This window comes from Gouania willdenowi, chromosome 6 (genome assembly GCF_900634775.1).
Source record: "Gouania willdenowi chromosome 6, fGouWil2.1, whole genome shotgun sequence".
Classification (NCBI taxonomy): Eukaryota; Metazoa; Chordata; class Actinopteri; order Blenniiformes; family Gobiesocidae; genus Gouania; species Gouania willdenowi.
This window is the reverse complement of record NC_041049.1, coordinates 10,588,039-10,602,320: the sequence shown is the minus strand read 5'-3', so window position 1 is coordinate 10,602,320 and position 14,282 is coordinate 10,588,039. Positions and strand designations below refer to the sequence as shown.

The 14,282-nt window shown below is 39.7% G+C and overlaps 1 protein-coding gene across 1 annotated transcript in view; it reads left to right on the top strand.

Annotated features, from left to right (window-relative positions):
* exoc4 (exocyst complex component 4) overlaps positions 1 to 14,282 on the top strand; it is a 141,742-nt gene that overhangs the window by 112,545 nt on the left and 14,915 nt on the right. The window contains exons 17-19 of the mRNA XM_028449045.1: positions 3,990 to 4,134; positions 8,305 to 8,483; positions 8,665 to 8,824. Coding sequence (XP_028304846.1) covers positions 3,990 to 4,134; positions 8,305 to 8,483; positions 8,665 to 8,824 — 484 coding nt within the window. The remainder of the gene's footprint in view (positions 1 to 3,989; positions 4,135 to 8,304; positions 8,484 to 8,664; positions 8,825 to 14,282) is intronic.

Here is a 14,282-nt window from a genome sequence, read left to right as displayed (position 1 = left end):
TGGGCTTCATGCCCAAAGTGTTTTTTTTTTTTAATTGATTCCCTCAATCGTTAGTTAGAGGGTGATTTACTCCTTTCTTACTGCTGGGTGAGCCCAAACACCTCGCTACAATTTGATGACGAATTTAACGCAGCACTGAGCTGGAGAAGCCGCGCCTCCAGGAAGCTCTCTGCCGTGATTGACATGTAAACAGACACGCCCAGGAAGGTGAGCATTTCAGCATCCTATGTGCAGTGCTATGTATGTATTTTCTACAGTCTATGTGTGTACGCCCCACCCCCACGCTCTGTCTCTTGTTTATAAAGCATGAGCTCAGTTACGGAGTGGGTGGGAGGAGGGCGGCTCGTCCTCTGGCCCTATGTTACCGTGCGGGGAGGAGGAAGTCAGTGTCCAGTGCCCAATCACGAATATTCATGAGTAGGCTGCAAATCAACCTGTTTGAAAAGTCACATTCTGAGCAACTCTACACAGATGGCTAAAACTCTGGAAAACAGGCGAGTTTGGGAAAATAACTGTTTTTGGGGAACAAATGGAGATGGGTGAAAAGTAGCATGACCTGGTACCTTTAAAGGGGACATATCATGGTTTTAAATCCTTCCTTTTTAGATATCAATCATACAGTTGTGGTCTATATAAAGCGGAACTGCAATGCTTGGGTCTGAATTCCTCATTATTATAGCTCCACCCCTTTCCAGATGTGCTTCTGAGAGCAACTTGTTTTGGTGCGGTCTCTTTAAATGCAAATTAGACACTTCATACCCCGCCCCCTCTCCAGGTTGCAGAGGTGACACTCGGTTCAACTCCACCCTGTTCGGTCATTTTTGTAGTTTGATAGAAGAGATACGGTTATGTAGCGGCGCATAAACTTTTTATTCAGAGGTTATTTACAAAATGTCAACAACGGAAGACTTGTCCATCCGGCCTTACATGTTCGAGCCAGAGTCGGACCCGGCGGAGCAAGATGAAAATCAAGATGATGAACCTGCAGAACCCTAACAAGTGCGCTAACACTAGCGCTGAGCTAACGCTAGCACCAAGCTAACGTCACGAAATGCATTTTAATAGTCTTTTTCGGAGACAAAAACGGCAAAATGAAATGAAAAAAAAAAACAGGAGTACTTCTTGTCCTGGTTTGTCCCTTCATCCCATGCTGCGAAGAGTCCCTCACACCACAATAAAGAGCATGTTTTTACTGTGCGTCTGTGTGCGCGCATGTGTGTGTACTAACTGCACCCCCTGGTGAGATCTCCAGCAGTGGGTGCCAAAGTTAAGCATCGCTATCTCTTTTCATTGCTATCAGACGGAGTAAGTGTAATGCATGAGGAAACAAGTCAAACAAGTCCATCAAAGCACCTGTCATGCACTGACTCGCGTGCACATACAAAGGCAAGACTGTAGTGTCTGATGAAACACGCAGCTAAACCACCAGCAAAGAAACCTCGGAGACAGCAGTAGTTGAATTTTTCTTTACTGGATGGTGAAAACTGTAAAACATAGTACAGCACAATGTCAGCGAACGGCTGTTGTAGACATGAAAATAAAGTGCACTCATCCTATAAACTACGAATATTATACAAAAATATAAAGCTAAACATAGAAATAAAACAATGTACAAACTTACGGCATTGCCTTATTAATGTTTTTAGGGTGGATGGCAGCTGATCCTGGTGTGACTGCTCCTAGCACTCGGGACCGCGAACCTGGAAGTGGCGCGGCAAAACCAGAAGTAGTTTTAGCAATAATATTTTTTAACTTAACTTATAGAAAAACATGAATTATTTATTTATACAGGATCAAGATGATTATTTAACTCATTGCAATTTTAAAACTATTTTAAACTTATGAAATTACTTATGAAATATTTATTAAAAAATAAACTGCCCTAAAGGCAACACAAAGACTATACGTTAATTAGCATTTTTCATTTGTGCAAGCAAACATTTCGGGTGCACATCCACACCTTTGATGAGAAACTTGGTTGTGAGTGGTTATCTTTGTGTGTCAGAAACACTGGCCGTGCAGGCAGCTGTCACCAATGTCACAGCTTTACCCCTGCTGTGTTTGCTCTCTTGATTGGACTGCCACAGCATATAACTCCACTACTGTTTGCCTTTGCCAACAGCCTTTAATCTCAACAGAGAGGAATCTAAAATAACAGCATTAGGAAGAGAAGAACATACAAAGGAGACAGTGAAGCACTAACAATGGGGAAAATGGCCCGAAATTACTTTTTAGTTTAATGACTTTTAGGATTTCAAACATAGAGGAGATTTTAAGCAAGTTTGTTTTTGCAAAATATATGCAGATTTATTCATTGGTAAAACGTGCAACGCAGTTTTAGTTCAACTGCCTTTGATTCAGGGCGGGGCTCCAGTAGCAGTTATGACACGCCCAGTATTTAATAAAAAAGAATACCTAATTTAATACAAAGGACAATCTATGCTATGCTAACTAGCTACTTAATACTCTTGCTCTTGCTACAGGTGGTATACAATTTAAAATTTTATATAGAAGGGCCAGAGCCAAAAGTGATCTAAGAAGCCACCAAAACCTCCCAAACCACCATTACCGGCAATGGCAAAATTCACTTGTAAAAGCCAGGTTTCAACCATTAGAGGGCAGTCAATCTAATTTTTACAACATAATACAAAATAAAATACTTAAACTACAATGTCAAGAGTTGGACATGATTTAATCAACAATACTACTTCATATGAAAATCCATTTGTTTTCAGGGTTTGAAGTTTAGTTACTCTTTAAGTGTGTGTCAAATTCCAGGTCTGGGTGCCAAATCCGGCCCTTTAGAGCATCCAATTCGGGCCGCAGGAGAAAGTGAAAATGACAGAGAAAACATAATTTATTGTGTAAATACAGTTGTAGATGTCTTAAATTCTCCGGCTCCACATTATTTCTAGGGGCTTGCATTTTTCTTTTGTTTATATCACATCATTTTTATTTGCAATTTGTGGAAAGAACTCTCAATTTTTCCACAAAACATGCAAATTCTCACAAACAATTCTACAAAATTCCTCTAAATTACACAAAAATTGGTATCAAAATCAATACATTTTTAAGTGAATTGAATTGACATCTTTTTCTTTATCATGGTTTATATTATATTTAAAAATCATGTAGCATCCAATCAGTTATGACAACTTTTAATTAGAAGATTTATGCATAGATTCATATGTTTATAAACTGTTATAAAACAAGCATTTTGCACTTGCTGCTACTGCTACTGATTAGAAAGATTTTTTTAGCGTGGAGCTAAACACCGACTGTTGGAGCCGCACATCGCATCAGTTTTGGGACGATCATTGTGGGAAGACAGGTGGAGGAAAGACGGATCACCAGGCTATTTCAGGCTGGGTTTGCACTTGCTGATACTCTGCTCTAGCTGTGATTGTGTGTGTGGACGTGTGCACATTCATGCGCACCAGCTCGCATGCATGTGTGACCTTCGGAAGGGCAGGAAGAATAACTAGGGAGCTGGCTTCGACTGCAGCACATTGATCGTGGACCCCTGCATTCCCCCTCAACAGTCACTCTTTGTACACACGCACAAACACACACACACACACACACACATTGAGCGAGCGAGCACATACTCGCCTCATTGACCAGATAGACTTACATATGAATGACGGGGCCAATTTCTCTCCTTTTCCTCCCCTTGTTAATTTATGGCCATTGATCTGCCCTAAGCTGAATTTATGTATGCTCATCATGGTCTTTGGCTGACACACACACACACACACACACACACACACACACACACACACACACACACACAGGTCTTTTGTGTGGCTCACAATGCGGCACAGTGACACATGCTTCTGCTGTCTCAGCACATGTGATATGAACAAATTTTAAGACTTAACCTTAAACTACCTGGTGGTGAATGTATGACGTTTAAAGTCCATGAGTCTGTGTCTACCTTATTGTGTTGTTCCATATGATGGTTGCGTGTGTCTGTTCCGTACATCCAGGTGTGTCCACTGGCTCTGCAGACAGCCAGGGGGTCGGTGAAAGCGAACGCAGCAGAGAGCAGATCCTGCAGACTTTGAGTGATCTGTCCACTGGTTTCCAAGACATCGCCGACCGTTGTCTTCTGGCTTTGCATCTAGAAGTCAGGTATGTGTCCGACTCACGCAAAAACCCGTGGTTATGCATTAGTTCAAAGTTGGATATGCAAAGTTGGATTACAGGATCATACATACATACATTGTAGTATAATTTTGACACTGTAAATTTGTTTTTTGTACTGCTACCAGGACACACTTGTAAAAAGAGATTATTAGTCTCAATGTAGTTCTCTTGACCAAATAAAGGCTAATGAAATAATGAATTAAAACTGGAAAACCTCATTAATTATCAAATGGTGCAAATAATGTTTAAGGCAAAAAATCATTTACTGGCAGCAATTATTCAAAACAGGGCTATTTAATTAAAAAATACCAAGTTTTTGTATGACCAGAAAAGGTTTTGCATTTCTGTTTGGGGGTTACAATATGCAACGGTCTGGATGGGATAACCCAGGGATTGTCCATACATTAAGCCATTTAAAAAAAAAAAGATTAAAAATAAGAAAAACATGTAGTGAGGACAATCCTTAGCAGTACATATCTATTTATTTAATATGGTGCCGTTTTTTTGTTTGTTTGCTCTTTGTAAAATTGTAATTTGGTGTATGTTGACTGATTCTGTGTTTTCTAAATCGTTTGTAAGACTTTGTAAGGTGAAATGAAGAGTTCGTTATTATCATGAGAAGCTAATAAATTAGCAAAAAAGGGATTTATGGATAGGGGGTGGGATTAAGTACGTATGTACTTCTTACCACTCCTTTTTGGAAATGTAAACTGAATTGTGAAGTCGTGTTGAGAATATTTTAGTTTTCCTTTTTGTTTTATTTGTTTCTTATGATACTCTGCTTACATGTTTGAAATGAATAAAAAATCAAATCAAAGACTTACTGTGGGAGTGTGGACGTGGGAGAAGTTGTTTGTTTTAAGAAGATGTTAGAGAACGCGAGATTGAAATTTGAGGCAGTTAAATCTTTTTTTACTTGCCTCTCCAGTTCAGGAAACTGAGGCGTTGAAGCCGATAAAAGCTTATAGAAAGAAAAGTGGACTATTATACAATCCGTGTGTCAGTCCTACATTTTAGAACTGGGGTCCTCTAACCTATGAGAAAAAAAGAGGGGTCAAAAAGGTAAAAATATGCAAATCCCACACAAAAATGTATGTAAAATTCCAGGTTTCCAAAATGTTTTTATTCTTCATTCATTTTATTTTATCCCCCTCAAAAAAAAAAAAAAACTCCTACATATGTAGAACCTCAAATCATCCTTGAAGGCATGTCATTAACTCAGATGAGCGTAAAAAACTTCAGGATATCACACACACTCGAGTGCACCATTTAAAAGGCAAACCATATCATCGCCGTGTGTTTTCAATGTCAATATCTCAGTTAATTTACCACACCATATATTTTCTCACTCCTATAACCACTAATAGTCCGGCATCATCCCGCCTCAGTTTTTCCTCAATCCTTTCATGTCCAACTATTTCCCCGTAGACCATTGTGTAGCTTATGCAATATTGTTGATGATTTCAGTGGAAAACCCTCCCTGAGGCTGATGTCTAGCTTTATGCTCCACTCCATTGACTCTCCCCATCTAGTGAATTTCCCCTGATATTGGTACCAGCTAAATGAAGCCATGAAGAAGAAAGAGGGAGAGGAAGGGTAGGGTAGGTGGGAGAGATAGAGGAAAGATGAGCGAGGTTAAAGTGGAAGCACAGGTGAAGGGGAGCTAAGCAGCAAGAGTGAAAAGGTGGCTTTAGAAAGGTGTTTGCTTTGCCTGCAGGGGACAGAATTTCACCAATTATATTATGTTTTTTTAACCTTTTGGACACTGTGATATTAGCATTATGAGAGAGTATTGACTTTTTTTCTCGAGACTGAAATTAACCTTCTGAGCACCTGAGGGAGGACGGGTTAAGAAAACAGGCTCGTTTTATTATATGACCAATGGACACAATAATTAACCCCATCTTTAAACAGCCTAAGAACTGGTCACAAAACATAGTGTAAAACTAATAAAAGACCTCAAACAGATTGACTTGAGCTGATAATTTATGCATGTGTGTGCAACTTCCTGTGTGATTAATTAGTTTAAAGGGGACATATTATGGAAAATCCACTTTTGCAGTGTTTTTGAACACATGTGAGGTGACTTGACTGTCCACCGGCACACAAAATGTGAAATAAAAGCATCCAGTCCTTTGTCTGTGGTCTGTGTGAGTCTTACCCCACAGAGAAAAGTGCTCCGTTTCAAGTTTGTGACGTCGCAAGTTGAATCGGGAAAGAAAATACCCTCCTCTCCGCTAGTATTTCCACCCATGGACTCCACCTTTAACCTGATGAAAACGTTTGCTAAAGTCGGCCATTGTTTTTCTCGCTAGCGAAGAAGTGAAGATGCGTTTTTACCGAACGCTACTGTAACAACTACTGTCACTTCAATTGCCCGTGGTGAGTCGCTTGAACATAGTGGTGCTTTTTGGTCACTTCATCACATCATCGCTCCAGTGTCGTGATGACCAGGGAACAGTGTATCTTTGGAGCTGATCACTTCTTATCCAGCTGTAAGTTCACGGCACTTATCATAGACAGCGCTGTTTTTACAGTTTATATGATCAACTTACGGAGTTACTAAAGAATGAGTTCACCCAGAATGTAGGCTTATTCAAGAAGTTCACCGCTTTAATTTTACCCTGGTAAGTTGAGGAAGTATACAGCCGCTGCAATCGTCTCAATGTAGTGGGCTCTACAGACAGTGAAGGACAAAGGATATGTCGCTTGAAAAGTTAAAATTTTTCAACAAAACGGAGTGCTCGGAAGCAGCTGTTTTATACAGGGTCCCTAAACCTCCCCTGTTGGTTGATTCATGTTATGTTTTGACCAAACCCCAGCACAGATATGCCATTTAGACCACATGGAGCTGTTTTAAAAGGTGAACAATGTGTATCATATGTCCCCTTTAAGTAATCACAATCAGATATGCTTTATTTATCCCAGGGGGAAATTGCTTTTTTAGAGATGCTCCAGAAATATTTTGAATGAAAAGAAGAAACTTTAAAACATTGAAAAGAAAAAGAAAAAAACTTCAATAATTAAAGTAAATGCTGTTAATTAATTAGAGATGAAATGCAAGTTCACACCTCCAGGAAAAGATAATATTAATGTACAAATATACAAATATAACACAGATAAATACAAGTATAGTAAGCCACTGTAAAATTAAGAAGCTGTTACATTAAGCCACACGTGTGTCAAACTCAAATTTGGCCCTTAAGAGCATTTAATTCGGCCCGCAGCAGAAAGCAAAAAAAGTCAGAGAAATTATGAATTATTGTGTAAATTACCAACTAATTCATTTGTAGATATCTCCAAATTAATACACAAATTCACTGAAACTCCACAATATTAGCAGGGCTCACATTTCCTCGTACCTAACCCTTATCACATGATGACAGTCATTTTTAAGAACTCTAATTTTTCCCAAATCCTGCAATTTTCTTTTCTCCCAAATTACATAAAAATGGGTCACAAAATGAAATACATTGAAAGATCCTGCAGGGACTGGTATTTGTCACTTAGTTCTTTGACAATATCAGTGCCGTACGTATTTTGTTATTCTTTTATACGTGGAAGTACAAACTAGAGCACACAAATTATTTAATTACTCATTTTCAAACCTAAAATCTGCAGCCCACTTAACATAAACTGCTCTATATTTGGGACCCTGAACTAAAATGATTTTGACACCCTTGGGTTAAGCCCTGTATCGTGTTACAGGTCTTCTCTTTAAAAATAACTGTCAATGTAAATTCAATGATTTTGACTAGAGACTTGTAGAAATTGTTGGTGTGAGTGTTTTAGGAAGGGAAGCATAGTATAAAACAAGCTGATCATCTTCCTTCTCATCTTATGGCTGTTAGAATCCAATCTATAAGCTAAAGTTGAAGGTTTATCGACAGCTGGCGTACTTTTGATTAACGGGAGGGAATTTTCCTGTTCCCATCATTGTGCTGTGCCGCTCTCTACTTGGATAAGTGTGATATATGTGCTATTTGAGAGAAACTAAAAGACATTCACTGTTCTAAAGTAGGTGCTACTTGAAGTTACTAAAATTGACTTTCCCACTTTACTTGGCCATATTCCTTCATGCTTTACAGTGTTTATCCATCAAGTATTTTATCAAAACAGAAGTTTCAGGGTTTTTTTTCCCTCCTTTGAATTCAGGGTGCATTGTTTCCACTATCTGATACCGCTGACCAAACAAGGGAACTACGCCATCGTGGCCAACGTGGAAAGCATGGACTACGATCCACTGGTGGTCAAACTGAACAAGGATATCTCAGCCATTGAGGAAGCCATGGGAGCTGCCCTGCAACAGCATAAGTTCCAATACATCTTTGAAGGTCAGCAGAGCTCTGGGGTGGAATTTACAGAAGTAGTTTCTGCCAAGCCATTTAAAGACGAAGGCTGCTGTTGTATTTTGTTGTCATGGAGAATATTTCTGAAGCCTTCATTATTGTTGTTGCTTTATTTGTTTCTGCCTTTATCTGATAACAATAATTATCCTTCTGATTTGCCCGTTAGGCCTTGGCCATCTGATCTCCTGTATTTTGATCAACGGTGCTCAGTACTTTAAGAGGATCAGTGAGTCTGGCATCAAGAAGATGTGCAGGAACATCTTTGTCCTCCAACAAAACCTCACCAACATCACCATGTCCAGAGAGGCTGACCTCGACTTTGCCAGGTGAGTCTTTTTTTATTGTTAGTTTCAATGAAAGCCAAAAATGTAGCTCATCTACGGGAGAGTAAATAAGCCCCTTTCTGTCCTGGCTGTATCTCTCAGTTACATGATAAACCTTCCTTTCTTGATTCACCTTTCTCGAGTTTGTCGCTTCACAGTCACACATTCATACATTTGCTTGCTAAATACTGCTTGGCAAGGTGCTTTTTGTATGTAGGTGTCAGTGGTAGTTCCGTGTCTTTACCAAGGACCCTTCCTCAGACATTATAATACCTGCCAAAAAGGTTATGTTTTTTCCGTTGGTATTTCATTTATTTATTTACTTATTTATTTGTCTGTGAACAGTCTAACTCAAAAGCTAATGTTTATTTTTATAAATTACAAATTTTGCGTGAAAAGTGTTGTGCGCATATTTCAGGCCTTATTTTGTGCGTGTGAAACTAATCATTGGGAATAAAGTCTAAACATTCAAAGATCTGAATGACCCTTAACTTATGGAGCATTCACACCAAACTCGTTGGTAAGCGTCAGAAGCGGCAAGTGTACATTCACAATATATGGTGGAGTGTCAGACGTCTCGCTGCGCATCTCGCGCCTCCTGCGCGGCTCATTTTGAAGCTTTTTGCGCGGCGGACGCTTTTGACGTGCGTCCGGCGCCTTCAACGCAGCCTACGCTGGATTGTTGAACTTTTGGGGCATATTGCGACGCGTTGACCAATCAGGAGTGTTCCCCAAACGTGACGTATTCAGAATAATGAAGAAAGAAAAAGCACTAACCGGAGGTGGAGACAGATGGACAGGCGCTCTTTTGCTGGAATAGAGCAGGAACATCAGGTTGTCAAACTGGCCACGGGAGAGACGGAAGTACCACTGAAAGCAACTCACGTCCAAGCGCAACTCTGGCGAATCCAGAAACGGTGCCGAAGCACAAATACAGCCAATCTACTCTCTCGATAATGTAGAGCCGATGAACGGGAGTCGGAGGCGGCATGTTCCAGCAAGGAACTCCAAACTTTATTATCCATTCACGACACTTCTCTATAGCCCTCTAACATCACAGTGCACACACTGAGTCACACCAAAATACATTTGACCGGAAACACAGCCTTCTCAACACAATAATGTTCCCCACCACTTCACAGTCACTGGGTGAATTATGAACATAACTGATAGACACAATATCATCCATTGTATGAAGACCACCGGCAACAGAGAAGCCCCGTCGACGCGCGTCCCGAGCATCTTCGACGCTGGTGACAAGCATTTGTGTTCAATGAGCACAAAATGAGCACAAAACAACATACCATTAGCAACATACCATTAGCATTAAAACGTTGGATTGAAATGCTGTCTCAACATAGATTCTCTACGGTAATATGAAGAGTAGTCCTGATGTGAGGACAACATATGTCAATGCTGATTGGCTAAAATCTCCAAAATTGCGATGTCCACATATCATAGGCTATTATGTGTATTTGAAGGAGAAAAGTTGGCATAAATGACTCCAAAAACAGTTTTTAAACATATTAGTAATTAAGTTTCATTCTTCAGCTTTAGGCCTAACATCTAATGTGCATTTTTGTGATTGGTTGTGTATCTCTTTAAGTCTGGGAGGCGAACAGATGGTCAAACAGATTCTCAACCGTCACAGTCTTACACCGTCACTGTGTATCTGTCCGTGCGGCTGTCGGTGTTTATTCCTTATTCATATGTTTACATTTTGTGCTCCTACCTACTGTTGCCCACTGCTGCCCAGAACAAACAGGCATGAGGGAAACTATCCCCAGACGTCTTTGTGAACACGACGCAGGGAGCGAATGTAGAGAGGAAGAGATCGGACAAAGGATAGAAAGCGAGAGAGTGACTCACGGTGTTCATGTTTTTTTATTCCTTTTTTAGAAGTTTGTGTCCTTGACAGAAGAGAAAGTGTGTATCTGTGAGTAAGGGTGAGGGAAAATATGGAGAGAGACAGAGAGATGAGGGGCCAGCTTCAGGGGAAAGAAAATTGAAAAACTTAGTTAAAGGAAGTTATAGAAAAGGCATCCTTTACGGGGAATGAGCAGGGGAGAAGTGAGATGTCGTTATGATATAGCATCCAATGGAGTTAGAGGTGAACATGAGCAAAGTAGAGATGGGAAAAACAAAAAACAACTTTTCAAACTGGCTGTGGTTTCATCAATTCTGAGTCCAATTGAACTAGATTAAAATTGCACCACACAGTGAAGTAATCCTGTTTCTGATCCAGTCAAAATGGTCTTGTTAATTGTGCTTTAAGTTGGGATTGATTAAAGTGAGGTTGGGTGACAAGCAGTAAGACATTATTCAAGGTATAGTCCTCAATCCTGTTTGTTTTGCTGGGTGAAATGTTTCTTCCATCCTGAGATTAGTCAATACATTATGTATTCAGAAAAAAGAATGAACCTCTGTAGCACCGGTAATCCTGTAAAAACTCTGACCAATCCCTGCCATTCGGTCTGAATGTGAAGAACCAATCAGATGCCTTCATGTCTCGTCCTGCCCACGCTCCCCTCGGTCTGTCTTTCTCCCACAAGTCACACTCCAAAATGTGCTGAAATGGCTGAGTCACTCTCGTCCTATGCGCGTTCAAGCTTGTGGGGGCGTGGCTTACAGGAGGGGGTGGAGCTTAGAGGAGGTCTTGCTAGCTTTTCAACATTGCTGACTGTTCTTTAAATGGTTTAAGTGTTTGTATCTGAAATCCTTTACTCGTATATTGAATCGCAATCAGATTACTTTGATGCACTTAAAATTATATTTTATATATGAAAAGCGCTCTACAAATAAAGTTTGATTTAATTTGATACTGTCCATGTAAACCTGATCTCTTTATTAGTAAACATAATCATGGAAATGCATCAGAGCTTTTTTTTTTTGCTGTGAGTGGTGCAGTTGTTTTATGCACTTACACGTTTTGGACTTCTCTTGATGTTGTTAACTTCACCACTGGACTAAGTCAAGTCATCCTTAGAAATAAGAATAAAACAAAATAAACAGAAGAGCCGAACTGTAATGGATAGGAAGCACTATTGATTAGAATGTTATTTCGACCGTCTGTCAACTCGGATTATGGAGAAGCGCCAGCGATGGCTCTCCTGCACTCCCTCTGTTTCCCACTGTCTCTGATTACGATGCGTGGGCTGGTGTGGAGGTGTTGATTGGGAATTGCAGAGCACATTGTTTACACATTTATGGCTTTTTCGGATTGGCTGGCCTCTGGGTCCAAGACATACTGCACTGACTCGCACAAAAACACACCATTATCCCTTATTTTCTACCTCAATGTGATACCTAGCCAAGCAAATCAGCAGTTTGAACTATGCATTTTGAGAAACAAAGTGGGAACATTCACTGCTAAGAGAGACATGCTCTTTGAAGTGACCACACAGCCCTAATGCTGCAAGCCAAAGGAGGGGTTCTCAACCTTGGGGTCGGGGGTCACCAGATGCCTTCAAGAAATTGAAATGTTTACTACGCCAAACTTTCCAAATTTTATCCTCTTTTTGTCACTTTTTCATGCCATATTTTTGCCCCTTTAATGCATTTTTGCTACATTACTCCCATTTCTGCCACTTCTCCATCAAATGTTAATACCGTTTCTACACATTTTTTCCACTTTCAACCTTTATAAACCCTTTCCAACATTTTTCCCCACCTAATGTCGCATATGTTGACCCGCTATTGTCATTTTTAACCTCTTTTCACCATATTTCATGATTGTTTTTGCCAAATTAACCACATTCACCATTTGTCATGCCCATTATTTGTCAGTTTAAACTAATTGTTTCTACTTTTTTCTACCACTTTTAAGTTAAAATTGACACTTTTAATCCTTTTTTACAATCTTTTCTCTCTGTTTTTGGCCACTTTATTTTGCAACTTTTGGTTTTTAAAATCCCATTTTTTTTCCACCAATGACTGTTCTTCAATGTTATTATATATTTGTGTTGAACCACCTTCAGGTACAGTGGGGTTTTGGGGTTTTGCGATCTCTGACAACTTTATTTTGGGGGTCACAAGCTGAAAAGGTTGAGAAAACTGATAACTGCAATACTATACTTTAATTTGATAACTAAATTATGAATAATATTGATTTATATTTATACAAAACTTTATTTGGGGAGCAAATTTAAATTGGCCAGTGTGAGAGGGGCTTGAAAAACATAACACATATAAAAGGATTAAATTCATGAATCTAAAAATAAGGCTTTAATTGTCATTAAAACATCTTAAATCAATGTTTCAGAAGTCATACATTTTGACACATAATATGATTTCATGATTGTTATTAGTCTCACATTAGATCGTCATAAATTGAATTTCAGATTGCACTAAAAAGTCTTAAAAAGTCTTAAATTGAATTTAACTGAACATGTAGGAACCCTGTATAACAAATTGAATTTTAATGATTTGTGATACTAGATACAGAAACATGTTGATGAGTTGTGTAGTAAACAATGACCAGAACACTATCTGATCACAATCTAGTGTCAAAGCAGTCCATAGAGGTGAGTGGCTGAAAGCAGAAGGATTATTAGGGTTTTATTACTCCTCTAAAGGGACAAACACAAAATGAGGAAAGGGTCTAAACACAGCAGGACACTTGCTTTAGAGAGAGTTGGCAGATGCTCACCTGTCTGTACTACTACTCTGTGTTTCTGCACCACAACAGCACTGATCTGAACTAAGAATAGGTCTGATACGCCCTGCAGAGTCCTTTTATTGTCAAGCGAGCACTCACATCAACTCAAAAGTTCTTATTTGACTAACATTTTTCTTACAGCCAGTGCATTCTGATGGGGAAACAGTGCCATCTTGTGGTTTTTCCTCCCATGATAATGTAGTGTAAAGCTGCCTCCTCAGCGTGTCACTTGCTAATGTCCTTTGGCTCATCAGGCTCAGATCTGTGTGCGTGAGCTTGCATGAGTTTAGGAGTTGTGTATTTGTATTGTCCTGCAGTGGTCTCTTGTCTCTCAGTCAGAAGTTTGGCAGCTATGTGAGCTTGTGAGTCAAGGTCAAAACCTGACACACACACACACACACACGTCTGATACTGGCACATAAGAGGAGAGACGCACACACACACACACAGGCCATCTGCTCGTAAACAGTTCGCGGGCTCTCACCGCTGACCTGTGCATCTCTGCAATGTCATATGCGCGTTCAACCATGTCACTCCACTGATCACCTCCTACTGTTCTCTGCATCAGCCTCTTCATTTGCATGCTGATTTCTGCTTTCTTCTAAGAAATAAATGGGAAATTAAATATATGAAGATGCTAGGATATCCAATATTTTAGGTTTTAAAAGCAAAATGTTAGAGCTATGAGTGAAGACAGTAGAAACACTGGGTCTGGTTTAAAAACAAAACAAATTATATGCCAGATGCAAGCTTCGAAAATAAGTTTGTTTGACCAAATTAAGTCCCTACGTTGCCTTTGTAACT